Here is a 25,552-nt window from a genome sequence, read left to right as displayed (position 1 = left end):
CTGATACTTTGGCCAATGCCCAAGCATGACACTTCTGTCAATAGGCCACACCAATTCCCAACAGTGAAGACCTCCATCAGTGATTCAGCTACATATAAACACGCATCATTTTGTCTACTACATGCATGCAATATCTAGGTCAAAATGTATTAACCCACATACAAGATATTCCCTTAGCGGCCTGATCACAGATGTCTGACAGTCTGGGACCTCAGCTGTCAGCAAGAACACAAGGGCCAAGGAAACCTTGCTTTTTCCAGCCTCTTGTCCTTAAAAATAAATTAAAAAATCGAAATTCTAGTTGACTGATGTTCTGCAACCTACATAAACAAACGCGAACCAAGCAAAAATTATTTGTATGTTCTGTGCAATGTAATCAGCTTCTTCTGGAACGCTAATATGTGCATAATAAGCTGTTCCTGGTGAGTGACTAAAATAAATTTAATAATTAATAATACACACTATGGCCTTTTAAACTGGGAGGGGGGTTACTGTTTTTGTTTGTTACTATGTTGTGTGTTTTTGTGTTGTAAACTGCCCTATGATCCTTGGACGAAGGGCAGTATAGAAACTTAATACAGTCATACCTCGGGTTGCAGTCGCTTCAGGTTAAGCCTTTTGGGTTGTGCTCCGCAGCAACCCGGAAGTAACGGAGCGTGTTACTTCCGGGTTTTGCTGCTCGCACATGCGCAGACGCTCAAAATGACATCACGCGCATGTGCGGAAGCGGCGAATCGTGACCCACGCATGTGCAGACGCGGGTTGCGTTCACGTCAGGATGCAAACGGGGCTCCAGAACGGATCCCATTTGCATCCAGAGGTACCACTGTACATCATCACCATCATCACCAATGCAAGGCAACAACTATACTTGGGATGGGGATTACTGTTGTCTTCTGAGTGTAATGATTGCCTAATTTATGCCTTGGGTGTGGAGGACAGAGAGGGCACCATGTTCTAAAGTACTTTCCTGTACACAAAAAGGCAATGCTCACAGTGTGACTAGTTTCCCTGTGGTGGCGACATCCAACAAAACGGCACTCTTCTCTGGTAGCACATTTTTTAGTGACAGAGGTGCTCCTTCCATGACTGGTGAAGTGATGGACTGTCAAGCAGTACTCTGTGTCTAAGCAACCAAAAGGAAGAAGAGAAAATCAGTAATAGAGTTGATACAGTGAGATTCAAATCAGAGACTGGACTTTCTGACCAGAACTCAGGATGTCTGGAGTTTTCATAAATAAGGCATTCTTTTTCTGCCTCCATTGCCCTGCATCACCTGGTTTGATCACAGACACATCTCTCCTTGCTTCAGAATATTTTAAAAGCTTGTTCTCTGAAATTAGGGCATACACTTTCTGGTCCTGTTCTTCCTTAGATGGGAAATCCCTACATATTAGCATACGCTCCTGCATTCCACTGGATGCAGGTTTTCCTAAGGTACTGGAGAAGGTGGCCAGGGTACTAGCACAACCCACCCTGCACCCATTCCTTTGACCAGCACATTTTCCCACACAAAAGGCAAGACAGCACTGCTTGCATCTAAATACAATCTGCAGCACACATAGAGATTGGGGGTGTGGGTGTTACCTAGGCAAAAACTCAAGGAGTGAACACCACCTTTCCACTACCAAGTCACCATTTTGTTTTCCAATAACATGTTCCAAAGGTGCCCTTCATATATTACAGAGGAACTGCTGATTTGTGACATGTTAAAGTCTTGGCATCCTATTGGTGGGTTTGGTCTTGTGGGTGCTTTCTGTGCAGTGGATGACAAGCTGGGAATGGAAACAGCCCTATGGGAAAGAGCCTTACAGCAACAACATAAAATGAAGTTACTGATAAGATATGAAGGACACCAAAGTCAGATATACATAGATTGGCTCTATGACAAATAAGAAGCATGGCAAGTAAGGCAGTGTACTCTAAAGCCAATAGTGTTAAATACCTTCTTAGCCACTTCGATATCTAAAATATGGTGTGGTCAGATGCAAAAGCCAGAACAAAAAGCATTAAATATCTTACTGTTCCCCATGTACTTACTCTGAGGACACCATTTGTCTTCAGCCCATCTGTTACAGTTGTAATTGTCAACCACATTGTCACATGTAAAACACTTGAAGCTGCTTGGAAATGGAGTAGCTTTGAAATTAAAAAATAAAAATAAAGAAATGAAAAGAAGTAAATCGTTTCAGAATCCCAAATGTCCAAATGTCATAACCCCAAATTCAGTTCTTCCCCAGTTGGGTTCCGGAGAGAGGGGAACCAAACAGCAATGAGCCTTGTTGAATTGCATCACAATCCTAAGTATACCCACTATGGGCCTATTGATTTAAGAGTGGGTTTCAGGTGTGTGCAGGGGGCTGCCATGCAGGGAGGAGCTAGGAAAGCCCCATTGCATGAGTGGAGTTTTGCTCAGTTTTCTCTGTATGCAACCGTTAATCATTTATATCCTGTCTCTCACACCCAACCAAGATACACAAAATGGATTTTGTCTTTTGGATGCTTTCTTGATTTTATTCTTCATCTCAAGAGCCCTCGGTGGCAGCATAGCCCATTGTGGGGTACCCACTGTACCAGGTTAAATAAAACAGATCAGCACGAACTACAATACAGTGACGCAGACAGACTTTAAACGAGGAGCCCGTCCAGCCCCTGGTTTCTTGTAACACAACATCCAAAGAGCAAGGCAACACATGGAAAACCGCTATGTTCAATTACAGATGCAAAATCTCAGCAGGATGTGTCCTGAACAACAGTATGAGAAAGATGTAGCAAAAGTAATAAAAAGAGGAACATGAAGGTGTGCTTTAATCAAGGGCTCAACCAAAAAATTAACAACTACCAGAGACAATCAAGTTGATGTTTAGCTTTTAGGTCTATTAGAAATGCATTGTGAATTCATGATGATGATGATGATGATGATGATGATGATACAAGGCATTTCAAATAGAAAATGCCCAAAGAGTTGAAAACATATGCACTGGCATAGCTGACAAAACTGTAACATAACTGTAACTGGCTACTTACGGTCTACTGGAAGTCTCACATTATGGAAGTTGATGTTCTTGGCTAGAATCCAACTATTGGAGACTATGAAGAGCTGAACAAAAGCTGCAGCCAACATTTGACAGAGGAACGGCATGCTGTTTGTTGCACATCAAAGCATAAGGTTCTTATAACTGAGAGGAAGAAGGGGAGAAAGAATGTATCATTACCAAAAAAAAAGCCTGAGAACTGATTTTATGTCTGGCACACTCTGTACAATACGTTACTCACATCCACCTCTGCCAGCACTGTTAGTCCCAGCAATGGCCTAGGGGGCATACATGAATTAAAGGTGACATCAGCTCCACAAAGCTAAGCTGGCACTGCCTTCTGCTGGCCTGGTTGTAATGTACATCACAGCACTGCTACATATTACAGCAAAAGGCCATTCATAAGTGCAGAAGAAGAAGAAGAGTTTGGATTTGATATCCCGCCTTTCACTCCCCTTCAGGAGTCTCAAAGCAGCTAACATTCTCCTTTCCCTTCCTCCCCCACAACAAACACTCTGTGAGTTGAGTGGGGCTGAGAGACTTCAAAGAAGTATGACTGGCCCAAGGTCACCCAGCAGCTGCATGTGGAGGAGCGGAGACGCGAACCCGGTTCCCCAGATTACGAGACTACTGCTCTTAACCACTACACCACACTGGCTCTCAGTTGTGATAGAGCAGAGGAGGGTAAGAAAAAAACATCCATTAACAAGCTTGAATGGATAAAATTAAGCTTTTTTAGAAAGAAAGATGAGTGCAGGTTGCAGTGGCCACTGGCAATCTGAACTATAGAAGAATACAGGCCTCGGCTTTATTTTTTAAAGAGGGTTTTCAAGACTCTGGTCAGAATCTACAACACTATGATTTCTAGGCTGTCCATTTTCTGCTGAATGCAAAACAAGTTCACACATCTTCATTACTGCATGCATTTTAAATATCTTAATTAACGCTTATCTATCTTTAACAGGTAACATGCATATTCAAAAAGTAGTTGCTCCAGTAGAATTACCTACTTGCCTATTTTGCATCTCTCATCTTGCACAATGCCATCACATCAGCAAGTATCAATGCTCAGTTTGAAGGTATCAGAATTCCACACGCAGATCTGCAGATGCTAATGAGAAATAAAAAGGCATTCAGTGTGATTTCTCCCACTAAAGGTCACATTTAAAGAAAAAGTCTTCATGGATAAACATTAAAGAACTTTTCCAAGTCACAAAGACTCATTTACCAAAATGGGAGGGGGGATTTGATATTGGTTATATAAAGGACAAAAGAACTTAATAAGTGCAGTCATACCTTCAAACCAAGGATGGATTTAATCCAAAGGTTTAGTGAAAAGATGAATATGGGACATAGAAAGCTGTGGGTCAGGCCACCAGTGTATTGAACTCAGTAATATTGTCTGACAGAGGCTGTCCTGAGTTTCAGAGGACTCTTGTCCCTCTCTCCCTGGAAATGCTGGAAGTTGAACTACAGTCCTTCCATAAAATGTATCATCAATATCACAAAGCATTTTGCCATGAATGACACGATTTACAACAGAATGCACATGTGTCAAAGCTTACAAGCATGCACACGATTAATGTTGTCATGCAGGAACATTGTTGGCACTTCTGAATATTGCACAAACACAACATGGACGTGTCAGGTATTAGTGGACTGTATACAACTGCTATTCAGAATCACCACTAGATGGCATAAGATAAGATGAGACCTGAGTTTTCAAACCCCTTCTTGTACACTGGGATCTGAACTGCAGCCAGTTAAAGTGCTGGGAACCAGCCTGTGCTTCTTCTCTCACTCAACGTGCACAAGTCAAGTCAAGTTTCATTGGCTAAAAACCAATGGCCATTGCAAACATGTGAAGGTGACTGGGTATTACAGTTTATAATAGATTATTTCCAGAAGAATGTTCCATATTTAGCCGGCCAAATTAATCCCCAATTCTTCCTAGGACACACACAGTCTAGGGTATGATATGTTTATCTCCATCTGGTCGCCAAATGAATGAAACAATACCCATACAAACATCCCAACACACCGGGCCATGTCCATACTTCAGGGTTTCTAACTTACCATGGTTTATTGGAAACTAGCTGTGTGCTGATTAATTGCTCCTGCTGAGCTCCTCCTTCCCTGGTGCACGTGAGAGAAACAAATCAGGAAATTGATACTAAACTTGGCTTTTTTGAGATGTCCTGGATTGTGCACTGTTGCTCCCTGGCAAACCAGAATTACTAGCCATAAAAGCATGGTTTGTTGACTAAAGATTCCTGGCTACTTAAGAGGAAGCAAACAATGAACTGAACATCTCAGGCTGTGGTTTCTTGCTTTGCCTTTCCCTGTGCATGACAAGGGAAGAGCACAGTACAATATATCTGCTTATTCCTGATAAATCATGAGAGGAATTCAATGTTGCACTAATCAGTGCAAGCATTCTGGCTTGCCACACAGAATGATGCCCCCTCTCCTCCCCACCACCATGTGCTTTTCCATGGGTTCTTCTGATCTACCCCCAAGCCAATGTCAGCGGGCACAGGGGGAGGAGATGGGGGAAAGCCCCATTGCACAAGAAAAAGTTATTGCAAAGGGCTTCCGCTGACAGGACACATTAGTTGAATCCTGCCCCATCAGAGCAATACTGACTTACTGTGACGTGCAAACATGCCCAGAGAATATACTGTCACACAAAAACAAGTCCAATTTGTTAGCAAAGTTATTATGTTATAACTCTAGAATAATTCCAGCCACCAATACCAAGTAGAAAGTGCTCCCCCCCACCAAAGGATGCTGGTTTTCCTTGCTGCCAGGGGTGTCAATTTGAATAAAATATTGTGGGGGCCCAAGGTAAGCCCTGCCATGCATAATTGATCACATGATGCAGTGCACACACACAACTTTAATAGGACTGCCCATCAACTTTGTGGGGGTCCAGCCCCCTCAAATATTTTATTGTGGGAGCCGAAGCCCCCATGGCCCCTAGGAGTTGGTTCCTATGTTTGCTGCAGACCAGTATAAGGAGGCACACACCGTTCTTTAAAAATACTATCTTCAATCTTGTCTGCTTAGAACCATGCATTATTTTTGCTTTATTTCCATTTGAGTTGACAGCTATTTATCCCTGATACACAACTGAAGAGTGGTAACAGGAGTAGACTCACCCTTGAAATACAGTGGTACCTCCTTTTACAAACTTAATTCGTTCCAGAAGTCCATTCTTACACTGAAAGCGTTCTTAAACGGAGGTGTGCTTTCCCCAAGTGAGGCTTCCCATTGCCAGTGCTGGTTTGTCTTCCATTCGTCTTTCAGGGCAAAGCTCGCTAGCCGGAACACCTACTTCCAGTTTTGCGGAGTGCGTTGCCTGAATCGTTCATTAACAGGACTGTTCTTAGACCGAGGTATGATTGTACAGTGGACCCTCCGGATACGAATTAAATTCATTTCAGGGGTCCGTCCGCAACCCAAAAAGTTTGTAGGCAGAGGCGCACAGCAAAACTCAGAAGTATACACTTCCGGGTTTGCCGCGTTCATAACCCGAAAGTTACGTATCCAGAGCAGTAAGTAACTAGAGGGTCCACTGTATTCTAAAGCTTTGCCTAGCTTTGACCATGCACAGTGTTGCAACACAGAGAACTTTGTTTCTCCCAGTCCTTGAAACTATTGTTTCTGTTCTCTCTTTAAGTATCTCATTCTGTACTCTTCAAATACCAAACTATCCAAAGAATCTTGGGCCATAATATAGGGTATGTACACATTAGCAGCTTGGAGCCCAGCAAAGTCATTTTCCTCTGCTACATTTTAAGTCACATCACCAGTGCCCATTACCTCATTTGTTTCAGTGCATCAAACTCCAGTTCACTGAAGCTGTAATCTGCACATGCGCAATGACTGCCTGAACTGGTTTCCTATGGATTGTGGCTAGCGTCATGTGTACTCAGCTTCCACCACCAGTGGTGCAAGTGTGCTGGAGCTGAATTAAGTGGGAATATAGACAAAGCTTTATTTCTGAATAGTTCACTTAATGTTTGCTCTGTGAGGGTGGGGCACTGATACCCTTCAATGCAGGGCTTATCTGTCGCAGAAAAGCAACCAGCTTTTATGGGAGCAAGGCATGACACAGAGCTTCTGACAGCCAACACTCACCTTAAAACACAAAACTGCACCTGCACCACCAAACAAACATTTCACTTTAGACCTTGTTGCTTCTGTATGAGCCACTTTGAGGAAAACAAACAATGCAAGCTAAGACCAGCCTTCGCCTACCTGCTGCCCACAAGTTATTTTGGGTAGTAATTCTCAACAGCCCTAGGCAGCATAGATTTTCTCCACTCTGAAACATCCCTGTACAATTTTTTAAAAAACAAAACAAACAAACAAACTCATGGCATGTTTTTCTGCATTCCCAATCCCTCATCTAGGATGCCTACTATAAGGTGTCACTGGCCTGAACAAGCCTATTCTCTATTCTCTGCCTCCATCTTGTTATCTCCTTCCCTCCTTCTCAGACTAATGTCTTAACATTTTGTATATCCTGGAATCCCATGGGTCCTTGCTTGGTTGCTTAGAGTTTCTTAATATATATTTTTTCTGTTGATTTACAAACTTACATACAACACACCTGGGGTGTCCCCTGAGTATGTGGAAACCACTGACTTATTTTTGAGTGAGCCCATTTAGTTTCCAGACTGACTAATGCTTGACTGTCTGGGTTTACTATCAGAGAAGTGATTCTCAAAACTCTCCTCAACCCCTCAGATAGACCACTTGAAAAATGCTGAGAGCCTTGGTGGGACCACTAAATGATTTTTCTGCCTGTTGCAGCCACAGTTTGAGAACCCCTCTGAAAGGGAATTGCCTAAATTTGACCAAACTTTGGATGTAATATTCTTTCCCTTCTTCATTTTTAAAAATAAAACAAAAACTAGGAACAGAAATCTGGAGAGCTCAATGATTTAACCCCTCCTCCCCCCCCCCCCCGTGTGTGTACACTCAGGTAATGTTGTAATTACTCAGTTTTGGAATTGTCTATTTTTATCAGACATTTTCTGCCCTCCAAGCTAAATACTCTAATGTGGAATGTATAGCTATTTTTCCTCTACACATAGAGTTCTTAATTTAAATCTGCCCATCCCAGGTTACATATTAAAAGCCAGCCGAGTTAATAAATCCTTCGGTCAATAAAGTCTCTGTATCTCAAACATTTACACTGCCACTACCCCAAAGGGAACCAGCCTGGATATTTCCAGAGATTTCTGCCCACCATCCACGACTTCATTAATCAAATTGTTTTTGCACGGCAAATGGTGTGCAGCAGCCTGTGAAAGTATCTGCTACTACAATGCGAACTGAACAAATGCACTGTTTAGGGTTTGTTTTTTACCAGTTGTTCCTGGAAGCTATCGTTTTTTTGCAACTGAAAATTGTAACAATCCAAGCCATTTCAGCTGCTACTTGTAATTAAAAACCTAAATGGAGTCACCAACTGTGAAAAACTACAGTCTTGTTTAAGTCTTGTAAAAGACTGATAAGAGCATAAAACAGAAGCAACTGGTGTTAATGTGTTGGAATGTAGTATTTCAACGTATGGTTTTTGTTTTTTAATGAAACACAATCTCTTTATCATTACCTAATGCAATATATATCCCACCTTTTTTTCTTTTCTTTTTTCTTTTTTTCTTTAAAGGAGAAGATAAATAGTAGTGTGGTAAAGTAAAGGTAAAGGTACCCCTGCCCGTACGGGCCAGTCGTGTCCGACTCTAGGGTTGCGTGCTCATCTCACTCTAGAGGCCGTGAGCCAGCGCCGTCTGAAGACACTTCCGGGTCACGTGGCCAGCGTGACGAAGCTGCAGCTGGCGAGCCAGCACCAGCGCAGCACACGGAAATGCCGTTTACCTTCCCGCTATAAAGCGGTCCCTATTTATCTACTTGCACTTAAGAGTGCTTTCGAACTGCTAGGTGGGCAGGAGCTGGGACCGAACGACGGGATCTCACCCCGCCACGGGGATTTGAACCGCTGACCATACGATCGGCAAGTCCTAGGCACTGAGGTTTTACCCACAGCGCCACCCGCATCCCAGTAGTGTGGTACCTTAAAGATTAATTTATTTATTCTGGCACGAAACTTTACGAGTGACGTCCTGCTCCATTAAATATAAATAATATAAACTGAACAGAAGTGGAACCCATGTAGAGTTTTGGTACACTGAGATTACCCAAAATCAAGCCTTTCTATTGCTGTATGTTTTGTTTCTATGTACTGTTTCAGCATCAGAACATTTATGTCATGGGTGGAGAACTTGGGTTCCTCTAGATGTTGCCTGAACAATGGTCAAGGTTGATGGGAGTTGGGGATCCAACAATATCTGGAGGGCCACAAATTTTCCATCCTGCCTACATCCTTATCTTCCCCACCCCAGTTGTGTAAGCTCCACCAATCAGCTGATTGTTGGCAAAGTGCTGTACAACCAGCTGGTTGACAGTGCCTACAAAGCCCCTTTGTCGCAGCCACATCTTTCCTTCCCCATACCTGACGTCAGATGTAGGGCTGGTGGGTGTGGTCAAATGGGGGTGCTGTCTCTATGGGCTGGACATTTCCCATCCCTGCTATATGCCAAATTAGATCCCATACATTACTACACCTTATGTATGACTGAGAGAGCAAGGGGGAATGCAAGTACTTGAACCAAGATTTTGAATTTTTGATTCATATTAAACCAGATTAAAATTTAAATGAAGGGTTGAATGATTGACAGGGCACTTTGTTTTCCTAAGCACAATAAAACTACTTTATGTGTGGATAACAAGTGGATGCAAGTTTTCTCCCCTGCTTTCTTTACCATTTTAGGTGGCACACCTGTGCTTCAGAAAGGCGTCTTTGTTCTCTCTCATTCCACTGCTGTCCTCTCTCCCTTGCTTTTCTTTCTTCAAGCTTGTTCCCTTTTTAACTGCCTCTGGTTTCTCCTTTTGCAAAGAAACAATCCTTCAGGGTTGCGGGGGAGGCATCTAATATGTGACAACTGTGGTTATGTCCAATAAAATATGGCAATCTTCCTCTCTATAACCAACATGCCATGCATCTCTGAATTGAACTGAACCCTGACGTTTCATTAACAGCTCATTCTTCAGACATTGGTGACTCAAAGGGGGAGGGGGAAAATGTGTGTAAACAGCTGCAGTTCAAGTTCACTTCTTTTTAAAGTATCACTCCCTTGTCTGCACTACAGCAGAGCCTCGTTTGGGTTAGGCATGTTTGTACTTACGCTTAACTGAAAGTCCAGTCTGATTCCCAGCTTCAAAGGAACACAGACTGCTGGTAAAGGACTGCAGGGCAGCATTTGCAATGGGCTCACTATACCTCCCAGGACTTCAGCACTGCAACCCACAGAAGCAGCATTCCCCTGCATGTGTCTGAATGTTCCCTTTCTGACTGCACACTTTCCCACTGGGAGAGCCATTGAACATGTCCTTACCAGAACGCTCTCCTGCTCTCTGCTATCAGAAGACCAGTTCAACACTGATGGTAAAGAAAGAGTAAATCTTAACATGGTGTTGTAAAGCATGATTACAACTGTAAAGCAACCTGTGGTCTCTTGATGAAGGGCAGTATGTAAATTTAATAAATGATGACGACGATGCTTTGTGAAATAACAGGGACCAAGGGCTAAGAAGGGTTCCCAAAATGAGGGGTTCAGCATCCTGCTTCTCTTGACTAGCAACAGGATTGTGTAAAAAGGCAGTGACCTGCTTAAAAAAGCAGGAATTGAAAGAGAAGCCCCTCCTCTCTCCCTTGCTAAGTGCAATGTCTTCTCCCCTCCCTGCACCTTCCAAGGAGCAGATCAATGGCAGAAGAGGCTCTGGCCTAGCAGTGTAGACAGAAGGCTGAGATACAACCTCCTTCTCTCTCTCTCTCTCTCTCTCTCTCTCTCTCTCTCTCGGTAAGGAGATTTAAGTGGGGGAGCGTTGGTATTGCTCCGACTGCAGTTTGAAGCGATATAGGCCATTCTGCCACCTCAGGACTTTACACCTCCCTCATCTAATATACTGTGGTGGACAGGCAGATGGAAGGAGAAACAGATGGTTTGGGTTCAGGGAAAGAGAGTCAGTGGTGGCGACAGAAAATGTGCTGAAGAAGGGGGGAGGCAAAGTACATTTCTGGGGCAGGTAAGCACTGTCCACCATGTTAAGATTTCTGAAAAAGAAACAACAGTGTATTTCACATTGGCATTCCTATCCATGTCCCATTAACTTTGATGGACTTGACCAGTAGGTATGCTTAGGACTGCAGGCTTGTTTAATTTTATTATTAAACTGCAACTTGTATGGGAAGAGTGCCTTTCCTTCAAGCAATCACATACGTTGAGTAATTGGGAGACAGGAAGGGGCAAGACACTTGTCTAGTGGGGGATGCTTGGGTTTAGCTCCAAGAAAAGTGAGGCAGATTGTGTACTTCCTCTGAAGCTGATCCAATCCAACTACAAATAAACCAACTCACACCCAGGCATCAACCCATGTGTATCAATGCTTCCTGCAGACCAACCTTTCCCCAACCTTGGGTCTCCATATACTGGGTCCCCGTCATTCCAAGCCACCACAGCTAATGATCATGGATGATGCAGGTTGTAGACCTCGAGTTAGAGGAGGCTACTAGAGAACGTGGGATTTTGTAGAAACTTTTATGGGATGTGTATGAAGGGCAGGTCATCTGAACATCACACTATTTTCTGCAAGGGTTGTCTGCACAATCCTGTCCTTGGTAGTTCACATGCAGTGTTGCACCCTCTAGTACCCCCACAAGCACTCATTTTTCTTGCTCTGTCATAATTCCACTGTATGTCCTCATTCAGCCTACTGTCTCCAGAGGCTTCATTAAGATTGATCTGATTAAAGGGAAACTAAACTAAATCAACAGATCAAATGAAGTAGGTTAATAAGAACTTCCTAAAAAGAGGGCAACATGCTTCACTTACTTCATGCCTGAAAACAAGGTAATAAAGTAGAGATGCCTCAAGGTAATGTGTGTGTGTGTGTGTGTGTGTGTGTGTGTGTGTGTAGGTGGGTGTTCCCTCCAGTGTGGTATGCTGCACACTCATGTTAATAAAATGTACCTGGAGTTTTTACCCGCAACCTGCATACCTTTCACTCAGATATAAATCAGGAGCATGAAAAGGAAAGGAAGAGAAAAGCAGGTGGGAATACTATAGTGTCTCAAAATGATTAAAATTCTAGCTCTATGTGGTTCTGCACACAGTAATTCAGCACTGGTATTTGAAAAACTGATCCCTGATTTCAGCAAAAGCAACCTTAAATTAGGACGGTTTCAACAAGGTAATGCTTAGTGACGAAAAGGTAAGATAGATGAATAACCAGGAACAATCTTGATTAACCTACCTCTTGTCCACCCTGATAACATATGAGTAGGAATGGGCAAATCTTGCAATTTCAGTTTCTCATTTTTCCAGTCTCAAGTTCAGTTCCCCACATTTTCACGAGAGTCTGAAAATTTTTATTTTTCTTTTTAGAAAATCCTCACAAGAATTTATCAGGATTTTAGGTCACATTTCTCCTAATATGCATATTTTTTCAAGCACTTTCCCGTAATATATATGTTTTAGTATGCTATTTGAGCAATATAGGCATTGGTTTCTTCTTATTATTCTTTTAATAAAACCCTTTTTATTTACCTTTCATATGCTGTATATAGGTAACTAATATCCAGTGCAGATAAGTAATGCAATGAGTATACAGAGGTAAATGACACAACAAGGATAAACTAATATGTATAAGCAGAAAATAACAACAGCAACAAACATTCCCTCCCCCACTGCATTTCTATACACATGCTCCCCTAATATACACACACTGAACATGTTATTTGGTTGGAGAGCCACACTGCAAAATTCAGAGTAGTGCACATTTTGAAGAATAGCTATGTTTCATGTTTGCACATTGTTTTGGGACATGCAAATTTGCATTAAAACGGAACTCCATCCCTTTATATAAGATATGAGTTTTGCAGTCATCATTAGGTTTTTGTATTTCTGTTATGTCCTGTGGCCAATATGAAAATAAAGCTAGGCAGGCAATATATCATGGTGGTGTCAAGTCCTGCTAATCTTAAACTTGAGGAGATGCTGAGTGTCTTTGCTGAGTAAAGGTTTCCTTGGTGTTCTATACTAGGCTACCTCAACATCGGCCCTCTAGACATTTTTTGCCTACAACTCCCATGATCCCTAGCTAGCAGGCCTAGTGGTCAGGGATGATGGGAATTGTAGTCTCAAAACATCTGGAGGGCCGAGGTTGAGGAAGCCTGTTCTATACAGTAAAATGGACTAAATTCCTTGGGGCTTTGAGGCATCCCATGAAACTACTTCAGCACTATGATGTTGATTTGAGACAATACTTCAATATTAGCTGCCAATTACCCAGATGTTTATATTACACTTCAACAAGTCCAGATTTGCTTCAGAGTACAAAATTGTGCCGCGTCAGATAAGAAGACTGTGCAGGTTTATTTTATTTTTTGCACATATTATACATCACATCTGACATGGCATGACACTGTGTGTTGAACGCAAAATGTAAAATAAGAATTATCTCATTAAATGAGTGAGCTCCTCTCATAAGTGCGATGTGGCCTTTTTAAAGCATACTTTTTAAAAACAGGGGCACTGAAGCTAAGGTTAGCATTCCACCATCGCAAAGATTTCTTTTTGCAAATCAGACTGTTCTCCCTCCTCCCCCATCCATTCTTCTGGGTTCCCCCCACAACTCTCCAGATGTGGGGATGGTGCAAAGCCACACAAAGGGGAGGAGAGGGGGGGAATCCGCTTGCACTAGCATGAGAAGTTAGCTGAATACCATCTAAGAATGCTTAACATGTTTTTAAGGCTGCAAATTTATGCACATTTAATCCCACTGAACAGCAGGACAGAAGTATAACATACATGGATTTGTGCTAAGATAATGAGACTCTACAAATAGTGTTTTGTCTCTAGTTTTGCTAGTTTGTTCTAAAGTCTATGCCAGGGCTGGCCCACCCATGAGGCAAGGTCAGGCAAATGCCACAGGTGGCAGGATCTACAGAAGCAGCAAATCCTAATGCAACTCTTTATTTTCCCACCCCCTTGTTCCTGATGCAGATCCTCACTCCTTCTTCCCCGGAGGGAAAGAGAGGTGCCATTTTGTGGTTAGCCTCAGGTGCCAAAATGTCTTGGTCCAGCCGGGCCCGGTCTATCCTTTTACTAATTTAAACCCCAGTCTGCAACCGTGAGTAAAGACTCCCAAAGCTGCACATCTGGTAAAATTGGGGTGTGCTTTATACAAAAGATGACACAACAGAGCTGCACAGCAGCTGTGTTGAAAGAGTGTATATAATCATTCACAAAATTCTCCTGTCCTCCTAAAATCTTTTCTGCCAACTGTCAGCCTGAGGCAAATTTTTACAGGTGAGTTATAGCTTTCACTCTTGAAAACTGGGAGGGGTATATAATGGAGCTACTGACAAACCATCTTAATTACTACTGCTTTGAAAAATATGTTAGAAAGAAAGTCATAAAAGCCCCAAATCCAAACCCCCAAAAGAGATTAAATCAGTAAGAATTCCTTTGCTATGAAACTACCATATGGGTATACAAAGGGAAATCTACATTATGCCCATAAATCAATAGATCCCTTTGATCTCTGTGTAACCTGATAAATTCTGTGCCCCTGATTTACACACCAGGTGGTGGCAGGCAATTGTCAATTGGCAACCAAAAAGCAAAAAGAGAGAAAAAGAAAAGAAAACAGCAGCCAGCAAGTTTATTGCGGACCAAAATGTTCACAATAGCCTTTGGAAATCAGGACGTCATTCTTCTTTTCTTGATGTGCACATATTGATCATGAACTGAATCATGGCGTTCAAATGCCACCAATAAAAAGCAACATTCTAATCTAGTTCAGGGCTTATATGGAGTCACAGAAACTACTGTGGCAAGAGTGAAAATTCAAGATTCATAAGCGTTTGTCAAGGACAGAATACAGGCATAGAGCAAGTTTTGTTTGTTTTTTATGTCCATGTAAACCCCAGTCACAATTTGGCACCTTTTATTGAAGTGAGAGAAATTTATGCGCATGCTTTACCCTTCCAGTAAAATCAAGGAGACAGAAAAGTGCCAGACTCTGGGAGGGGTGTGATCCTATTGTTTCAAACACACACACCCCCAACATGGGCAACTGTTAGAAGACTAAAACGATTGTACAAGCCCCTGTCATATACTAAACCCCTGCTGGCTTGCACAAAAAGAGCAGAGTAAAATTACTAGCACTTAAAGCAGGCTGAGCATTTAATTCTTGGTTATTAGGCACGTATAATTTCCTGCAATTTAGACACTGCTGCTGGATGCCTCTTTGATGTTCCATAGTTTTAAGGTTGAGGAAAGACCACCACTAGCAGTACCATCTCAGAAAACGTGGCTCCTTGTTCTTTCATTTGTACTTGTTTGCTCATAGCACTGTGGGTGGAGGGGGAGAGGAAATCTCTTTTCTTTACATATTAAAATTGCTCTCAAGTATGCAGTTAGCAAAGCTTGTCCTAACAAATCAGTGGCCACACACATAAAGCAATCTCCTGGCTCCCAGGTACTCTGCACTCTGCAGCGTTAATGCTACCAACATATATTCCGTTGTGCTAAGGAAGAATATCCAGCTGATGTTGTTCTGCATAATGACTGTGCCCTTATGGTCTATTTACACTGTGATGCTGTCAGACAAGTCTTATTGGCTTCAGTCTAGCCAAGGTTAGTTCCATTGAGAACCATAGGACTTGAGTTAGTTGCAACTAGATTATTTATTTAATTTGCATACCACACTTCATCCAAAGAGCACAAGGCAGTTCACAACGTGCAAAAATACAAAATGAGAACACAAAATACATAACATAAAAACAAACTAATAACTCCCCTCCCACAAAAACATTTTAAAGGCCATAGAATGTTAATCAGCCAAAGGTCTGATTATGGAGAAATGTTCTGTTTGTATCATTGGTCAAGATGCAATGGGGACACTGAGTTTAACCACTTAGCTACCCAAGAGTATGTCATTTTGGGAATAACAGAAACAAGGGTGGAAATTGAACCTGGAAGCTTTCCAGAGGGTTAGCTATGCTAATCTCTGGTAGCAAAAGCAACAAAGAGTCTTGTGCCACCTTAAATAATGACAAATTTAGTGTGGCATATGCTTTTATGGACTAGACTTCACTTCCTCTGGTAAAGTACAGTGGTATCTTGGCTCTCGAACTTAATTCATTCTGGAAGTCCGTTCCAAAACCAAAGCATTCCAAAACCAAGGCGTGCTTTCCAACAGAAAGTAATGCAAAATGAATTAATCCGTTCCAGACTTTTAAAAACAACATCTAAAACAGCAATTTAACATGAATTTTACTACCTAAGGAGACTATTAATCCATAAAATGAAATCAATAAACAATGTACTGCAGTCACACAATCAATCAGTAGGTGAACTGCATTCCACAGTCACAAAAGCAAAACAAAAAGAGCCACAAAAACACAAAATAAATAGCAAAATCAGACAGACCTCAGTGTAACACTCAAAACAGAAGTGTGGCACTCAAAACGGAAGCGTAACACTCAAAACGGAGCATGTTCAGCTTCCAAAAAAAGTTCGCAAACCAGAACACTTACTTCCGGATTTGCAGTGTTTGGGCTCCAAGTTGTTTTTAGTGCCAAGGCATTTGAGAACCGAGGTACCACTGTATCTATTTTCCTTGTTACTTATTCAAAGATATACAAAAGTTTATACCCAGTACAATGTTATCTTTTTATAATACTCCACTTCATCCAATGTAGAAAAACAAAACAAAGAAAACCTATGCCACATTCAATTTGTTAAATCCTTAAGGTGCACCCATGAACTCTTAGTTGAGATTTCCAGTTTTAGCTTGTAAATGTAAAGCAAAAGCAAAAGCAAAAGCATTTCAGGCCTCATGCTTGCTGTGTCATCTCCCTGCCTGAAACCCTGGAGAACCACTGCCAGCCAATGGAAACAATTCTTCTTCTTCTTCTTCTTCTCCTCCTTCTTCTTTGGTGATCACTCTTAGCCGAGGAGAAGAAGAAGAAGAAGAAGAAGAGTTTGGATTTGATATCCCGCCTTTCACTCCCCTTCAGGAGTCTCAAAGCGGCTAACATTCTCCTTTCCCTTCCTCCCCCACAACAAACACTCTGTGGGGTGAGTGGGGCTGAGAGACTTCAAAGAAGTGTGACTGGCCCAAGGTCACCCAGCAGCTGCATGTGGAGGAGCGGAGACGCGAACCCGGTTACCCAGATTACGAGACTACCGCTCTTAACCACTACACCACACTGGCTCTGAGTAAGATTGTCTTCCATAAACATGGTTTTAACAATGAGTCCATAAGTGACTGTGGAGGCCAATTCTAGATCCACATGTCCTTCCACAGTGGGGACATTGTTTTCCAGGCAGGAGTTGATCATGGTGTGGATTTGCCAAGTGTGCCTTCCTCTTAGCACGTTTCTCCCTTGTGTCCTGAGTTTGAGTGTCTTCAAAGTCCATGACACCTTTGGTAAAGGCTGTTCTCCAACTGGAGCGCTCGCAGGCCAGTGTTTCCCAGTTGTCAGTGTTTATACTACATTTTTTTTAGATTTGCCTTGAGACATTCTTTAAGCCTCTTTTGTTGACCACTGGCATTACGCTTTCCATTTTTAAGTTTGGAATAGAGTAGTTGCTTTGGAAGATGATCATCAGGCATCCGCACAACATGACCAGTCCAATGAAGCTGATGTTGAAGAATCATTGCTTCAGTACGGGTGCTTCTTCCAGTACACCGATATTATGGAGACAATACTGGCTACACTTATTCTGCATCTGCGCCAATCCTGTACGTTCATCTAGGATTACCCGGGCAGGTATTATTTATGCCTAAAGCACATTCCAAGTGAGTTCTGTAACTCACTTTTCTCTACGGGCAACCATAAAAGGATAGGTTGCTCACTCCCCCAGAGTATGGTTATCACAGTATCAGGTCAGAGGTTAAATGCCCTAAATTATGTCGGTTCAGGTGAAGAATACAGCACTGCTTTGTAATGATTTTGCAAGAAGGGCTTGCAATTTTGCTTCTTAAGAGCAGAGGTGTTTGCTTGCTTTAGCCACTGCACAAAAGATAACAAGAGATAAGCATAAAGCTAGGAGCATAATAAAGCCGTGCAGATAACAGTACGTACTCTCAAAACAAACTCAACAATTAATAGCCAGTGGCAGGAACACTAATGTGATGGTGACAATGCAAATGCAAGAGAAATACTAAGCTTGGTTTACTGCTGTTCTACTGCTTTTGTAACATGTACTTGAAAACCGAGACCTGACAGGATAGGCAATGAAGTCAGATAGTAGCTGAGTATGCAAGTTTTTATGACCCAAACTGTGCAGGTCTGCAAGACATTTTTGGTAACAAAAGCGGCTTGGAAGATTGGGAGGACTGTTCACATATTAAACGCTACTTGAAGAGTGTCAAGCATTGGTTTCAATGTAACCAACTACCCAAAGTTGTTAAAGAAATATATTTCCACTGTTAAGTAGTTGTATCCTCTTGGAAAACTTTGACTAAAATGGAAAATTTATTGAAATTTGCTGCTATTGTTTAATGAATTAGTTAGCTGCCCTTCACCATAAGGTCCAAGAGTGGATTAAAAAATTTAAAAGTGCACTGTTTTAAAAAGTTTAACACAAAGTACAGTTGCAAGACTGGAGGTGGATCATAAAAATATAGATCTTAAGTACCGGGGTAAGGAGACTGATAGAATTTCAGGGATTCACCTCATTATACCTGTCACACAGAATTCATGAGATGTCTTCTACTGAGAAAAATAAGCTTTAGTATGTGTGTATGCCAGCATTCTACCTCCCTTTACTGTCAGAGGCAATTGTTTAGAATCTAAGATCCCTCCCCCACCTCAGTTCAAACACTTATCCACACCTGGACCCCCTTTTTTCTTACTACCAAATGTCTAGATTCCAGAGTCTTCCATATGTGTTCGTGTATTGTGTATAAGCACTTCTTGTAATGGAGGAGTGGGGAATAGCCTTTGCAGTCAGGAAGGCATATCTTCATAGTTCCTCTTGGCATGACTGACCCAAGTTTTTGCAATCAGTGGTAGCTTCCGGTCAAGATGGTGGCAGGCTAGGCAGTCAGCTCCAGCGCTCCACAGATTTTAATTGAGTTTTAACTCTAGCCCTAATATGCACAATATGTATTTTACAGACAGGCATAAAACCGTTTGCAGCATATACTCCTTCTAATGCCTTCTTTCACCATTTCAAGGCTAAGCAGAAGCTACTTGAGAAGCCAACCGCATGCCACAGTGGAAGCATGTCAGCACAAAGTAGCTGAGAAAGGCATGCCACGGGACTGACCCCACGAGGTCTTTCTGGGAAAGAAAAGTGATAAAATGTATTCCCACCTTATTCACAAGTAGCTCTCCCATTAGTAAGCAAAGATTCCAGCCCTTGGCTTGCAACATACAGCTCCAGGGCACCAAAGATGCCAAAAGTGGAACATTCTGGAAGACCACAGTAGCAAGATTTATTTCAAGTTGTTAAATCACGATGAGCAAAAGGATGATTTTCCAAACCAGGAAATGAGATAACAACTAGTTTGATAATAAGTTAAGTTCATTAAGTTCAACATAGAATATTCATCCATATTTTATTTTCTTTGTTGCCTCAGGTTAGCTAATATCACAATGCTTCCTAGATGTTTAATTCACCCCATCAGCCCTCCCTGTCAATACTCAAAGGTCTGCAATCTGGCCATTTAAGTTTCAACCAGTGTTTCTTGTTTAACTTTGCACATAGTACAGAAGATTTACCACCTGCCAAATGCTATCTATTGAAAACAAAGCAAAGGTAAATTTGTCAAGCTGAGTTAGATAGACATTGTTTGAATTTCCATTTATTACTCCTCTTAGCTCATGGTAGAAATTAGTTCAAATATCCCTCATAGGATTAGCAACAGTGGGTACCATAGGGAGCACAGAATTAACATGAGGAGTCCAATGTGTGCACTAGATTGGCTGCACACAGCTCAAGGTTTAGAATTTTATGGAAATACTTGATCATGAGACTTCAGAGAATAACGTAGAAAATACCTGATGGGTTGGTCACAAAATATAACTAATGGCTTGCCCACTCCAGAGCAAAATGTGGATTTGCACACTGCCTGTCAGGCCCTCAGGCTACTTAAGCCACTACCTTCTCCATAAGCTACAGCCCTCAATAGCCCTGCTTTGTACTCCTCAAGTATTTTTGGTTGGTTGGAATGTGTCGCTGAACTCTGATAATGCCTCTTATTTGTCCAGATGTAAGTGTATGTAGAAACTAGCTGACTATACAAAGGCACATCTTCACATGATTTTCGGTTTCACTGCTGGAAAAGCTGCCATCCTGGCTTGCACAATGCTCTGTTGTGTTCAGTGCAAATTCTCTCTAGGAGCTGCATCTAACAGTGTCTAAGCCTTAGTGGAAATTGCTTCCACTTGTCAAAGAAAGTTTTATAAGAGTAGAAAACTGAATTCGCTGTAGTTTTACTGAAGACAGGAAGGGGTAAAAATAATCCATGTAGATTAACAGCCTTGGTTTAGTGAGAAGCATATTAAGATAGTCAAGTAACAGATAACTTTTGACACATAGCCACATAGCCAAAATAATGATAAGGACAAGAATTTTGGGAACTGGTTGCTATACTTCCACACTATCCCTCCCACACTCGGAGGCACCTTAATCACCCTGCAGTCTTCATCCCGTATCTCCCTTTGATAAGAGAGAGGGAGAAGAATGTCTAGGAGGCATTCCTTCTGTACCAGTGATGGGCCACTTGGAAGAGACAAGAGAATGCTACAGCAGCAACTTTCCTGGTGTGATTAGAAAGCACCACAGGAGAAACCAGAAGTGCAAACACAAGAGAGTGCTGCTGAACAACCGCCATTCATTCCATTGAGACAAGCAGTTTGTAAACTATCTTCAGAACCATGCCAAAGAAAACTTAGAGAAGAGACATGGGGGCTTCTGCCCCCCTTAAACCAGGCATAGGCAAACTCTGGCCCTCCAGATGTTTGAGACTACAATTCCCATCATCCCTACCCACTGGTCCTGTTAGCTAAGGATGATGGGAATTGTAGTCCCAAACATTTGGAGGGCCAGAGTTTGCCTATGCCCGCAACTGTCATATAGCATTACAAGACATAAAGACTGATACATACTTGGCTCCTGTGCACATTATGCCTCTCCTCATGTGTACTGCAGCATCTCTTTGGCTTTGTGTTTTCTACTCAGACGTTCCACTGCACTGGGTGTGTTTAGGATTGCAAACTTCCTTGCTCTTTGAAGAGTTTAAGGCACATGAGATGTTTAAATGCCTAGATGAGTAGGTCCCATTTGTGTGATCCATCCATTATAGAAAAGGGGTGCAGATCACACAGAAATTGCTTGCTTAGGTACTTAACATGTGTAGTCCCTGGGTTCACATTACAAGGGTCCATGCACAATAGTGTAATGCTCCCATGCCTGCTGTGTGTATACAGAACAAGGCCTTACGTGACCCATACATCAGTCTGGTTCTACCATGAAAACTATTGTTGACATTTATCAGTATCATTAATTAGGAGCCCCTTTTGGAATTTTTTGTGTGAAAAGGAAGATGAACACACAATATTTGGGTTTAAAGATTGGGACAACACTGGATTAGGAAAAGTGGAATAGTTGGATGTTACCGTGGAACGAATGTTTGAATAATTATTTTTATGTAACTGACAGATGAAGAATCATAAGTCCTTTCTTTCTTTTTACTTTGTATCATAGAAAAGCTTTAATAAAAAAAATTATGGGAAAAATCTGGTTCTACTGTGGAGTGTATGTGGGAGAGGTGCCTTTTTAAAAATGTTAATGACTTCATTTAGATACCTAGAGCTACTCTGATTTATGTACAAGAGTCTGCTCAGTAGATTGGTTAACCAAACTAATCAATATACCTAAGCAAAGTAAAAATTAATTATGTTGCCCTTTGCTCATTTCCACACACAATTATCTCCCAGGATGAAAAATGAGTCCTTATCTGGCTTAGCATTACATGTGAACCAGTGCTCACGGTTTGCTTCTCCCAAACTAACAAGCGGCAAGCCAAGAACAAACCTTGGCTTCCATTTATTGGAATATTGGAGAGAAACATATACTGAGCCCTGGTTCTCACACTCAATGCTAAGCCAAGGCTAGCATAGAAGAGCAGCTCCTAGCAGAGCAGAGCAGCACTAGCACACTGCTTTTTTTTTTTTTTACAGGAAGCTATAAATCACGGCACACCATGATGTGCAAACCAGCCCTGTATACAGGGATTGGGAAGTGAAAGGATGCACTGAATATATATCAGGCTTTTAAGAAAAGTCTTGTAGACCTTTGAGTAAATGATCCTTAGGAGTGACCAAACAGGTACCATGCCTTGTTATTAGTTTAATTTGAAGGACTGCTGCTATAACCCAGTTTCTAGCTTACCCTTGTCTTTAGTTTCCTGAACACAGACGGTGATGATGTCCACTGAATCAGAACATGAACATAATAGCTATACTCTTCCTATGCCCCCCCCAAAAAGATCAGCATCTCCAGTAATAAATAATTAGTTGGAAGTTTGCCCAATGCCTTAATTTCTTTAATGTTATATGCAAGAGTGATCCTTCTTATTTTAATTAACTGTCTCATATTTCCATGTGCTCCTTCTGAAACATCCTCTTGAAACACTGTTCTGAAAGGTTTGCCTAACAGGGAGCATTTAATAATAATAAAAAAAGGTCCACGTGGTGTTTCAGGGTTTGCTAGATAATAGAAAACTCAACAGTGTGTGTTTTTAGTCCTATCTTTATTGACAAAAGCATGCCTGCTAGCAGGATGGTCCACTTAAGAGTGTAGTACTTTGCTCTGAAAAATGCTGAACACAAGTTTCGAGGGCTTTGCTATCTTGACAAATTCCACCCCTGCTAGGAAACAGCCAAGCAGCAATGGCCATGTTGTACGACTGGGGCACAATTCCTCATTATTCTACAATTCCCCAAGAGGCCCAACTCTTTCTTTCTCCACATGACAGCACTCCGGCACAATTATCCTTTCTTGTACCTTTCCCAATTCATCATAAAGTGAACTTGCTATGTGCCAGACCAGTGATACACTTTAATACAGCCTTCAAAGAATCCCAGGGTGAATAAAGTATATACCCTGCCACTCTCACACATTGGCCACTGCTTTATTTTCAGCTGGGGACTAATGGCTGCTTAGGTCCCATTAATCTTCGATTTCCCCTTAATTTCCAGGTTTCTTATGTTGTATTTCCAGACTTCCAGAATGCCTTAATAGCTGCTTTCCTTGGATCTGTGTTCCACATAGCAGACTCTCGGTCAAATGTTCAGCAGTCAGCCAGTTGGCTTGCAGTATTAGAGGTGAATTCAGTATTGGGCTATTACCTGCAGAATTTCTATCTCTGTCATGGCTGATGTTCAGCAAAGAGAGGAATGCACTCTGGGACTGAGCATCTCAGACCCTCCAAGTGTCCCTATTTTCCAGGGACAGTCTCAGATTTACAGAAGCTGTTCCGGTTTCTGATTTGATCCCAGAATGCCCCGCTTTTCCTTAGGACGTCCCTATTTCATTGGGGAAATGTTGGAGGGTATGGTGGGATGTTCCTATTGGCATTATGTGATTTGTTTAACATTTAATGTTTTATTATGTTTCTATACATGTTGGAAGCTGCCCAGAGTAGCTGGGACAACCAGTCAGATGGGTGGGGTATAAATAACAAATTTTGTTGTTGTTGTTGTTGTTGAATAGGGTGTCTCTGTTTTCATTGGAGAAATGTTGGAGGCTATGGGATCTGGTCACCAACATCAGGGTTCACCCAGATCAGCTGTTCTACATGTCTCTGGCAGCCCATGTCACATTCATTTGGTTCCCTGGAGCAGGATAGAAGCCTAAAAAGTCAATAGAATCTCTCCTCTCTCCCTCTCTCTCATATATATAAACAGTTTATTTGAAAATGCTGCATTAATGGGCTCATGCTGAATAAGGGAATGGAACGGAGGAAGGGGGAAGGGGGAAGGGGACATGCTAGCAACCCATACATGCAATAGCACCTGTCACCACTTAACCCAGAGTTCTCTTGACAGCGCTTTAAGAGTATGTTTGCATAAAATCTCTAAACACTACTGTAACATTATTACAAGGAAAGGTAGGAACTGGGTCAACCATAATGAGATGGCAGATTTCTTCTTCTGGTCCCTGGAAGTTAGCAAAGCCAGGCCAAGTTTCTAGCTCAGCCCCTCCAACAACAAACGGTCTTTGTGCACACCTGACAGAAAACGAGACGCCTGCATTCTAGTGTTAATAGGTCCAACAGAAATGATAAAGGTATCAGTGCCTGCATTCCCTGAGAAATCCTGGGCTTTGTTCACTCACGGTGGCAGCCATCCAGAGGCACAGTGACTGCAGCACTGTTCTCCAGTCATTTCTAAGTCTCTCTGCTAGCATTAGGAAAACTGTTGAGGGCAGGAGCAGGGAGAGAGAAAGTTTCCAAGTTAGAAAAGAAATTGCCTTGGATGGGGGGAATAATAATAATAATGCAATATTTATAATACCAGGGACACTGAACTAATTAAGCTGAGGCTGGCTTAATTATGTCAAATTATAGACATTGCAGAGGGTTGCAGCTGTGCAGGTTTCCCAAAATGACACACCACCCAGCACTATTTGTTGACATAATTGTGCCTCTAAACACTAAGGCAGAACAAACACTCATTTATATTTAAATTATATCCAGGTTTGCTGCTTTCTGTCATCCCTCTTTCATCTCAAATGTGGCACAAACTTGCCACGCACAAAGTGCTTAACCCCCATTCTTCTACAATCCCCCCGGAAACAACGACAGCAAGAGGCAGAAGCAGAGAGAACTGTGAACCAGTCATCTGCCTGCAAGTTTATGAAAATTCCAAGAACTCAAAACCATATTTGTCTAGCGGCGCCTGTTGAATGCTGCCAGTGCCACCTAGCCTAAGAGAACCATGCATTCCAAACAGCAAACTCACACTGCAACCCCATGCAATGCACTCAGAGGTCTGAACTGGCTGTCAATTTGCAACTGGGCTGAGTTCAAGGTGTTGCTATTAGTAGATAAAGCCATTAACAACTTGGGGCCAATATGCCTATGAGATCGCCTTACCCCATTAGATGTGTCCACTTGACCACTTTGATAGGCAGAATTGGAACTTTTACAGGTGCCACTTAATACCCACACCCAGCTCTATTTTTCTAGAAAAAGAGGTGGCGGAACTCACCATGAACGCCTCCTTTGTTCTCTTATAATGGCAATGGTGCACACCTGAGAGGTGCCAAGCAGGATTGCAGTCAAAATGAGACCACTGAGAAAGAAGACCAGGGTGTCAGCACGCTTAGAGTAACCCAAGGGTTTGCAGAATCTCA

The 25,552-nt window shown here is 42.0% G+C and overlaps 1 protein-coding gene across 9 annotated transcripts in view; it reads right to left on the bottom strand.

The window, feature by feature from the left end:
- The window catches only part of LYPD6B (LY6/PLAUR domain containing 6B), a 58,650-nt gene that overhangs the window by 3,085 nt on the left and 30,013 nt on the right, over positions 1 to 25,552 (bottom strand). For 2 of the 9 annotated variants that reach the window (XM_081009458.1, XM_081009462.1), the window contains exons 2-5: positions 4,050 to 4,146; positions 3,028 to 3,179; positions 2,041 to 2,139; positions 996 to 1,126 (exon numbers count right to left, since the gene is read on the bottom strand). In XM_081009458.1, coding sequence (XP_080865584.1) covers positions 996 to 1,126; positions 2,041 to 2,139; positions 3,028 to 3,142 — 345 coding nt within the window. In that variant the 5' untranslated portion in view covers positions 3,143 to 3,179; positions 4,050 to 4,146. Of the gene's footprint in view, positions 1 to 995; positions 1,127 to 2,040; positions 2,140 to 3,027; positions 3,180 to 4,041; positions 4,147 to 7,298; positions 7,377 to 25,407; positions 25,492 to 25,552 lie in introns of all 9 variants that reach the window. The other 7 variants (XM_081009454.1, XM_081009457.1, XM_081009460.1 and 4 more) reach the window with 6 other exon arrangements.

This window comes from Podarcis pityusensis (assembly GCF_964106645.2).
Source record: "Podarcis pityusensis genome assembly, chromosome: 1".
Lineage (NCBI taxonomy): Eukaryota > Metazoa > Chordata > Lepidosauria > Squamata > Lacertidae > Podarcis > Podarcis pityusensis.
The sequence above is the reverse complement of the archived record's forward strand: the minus strand, read 5'-3'. Positions and strand labels throughout refer to the sequence as shown.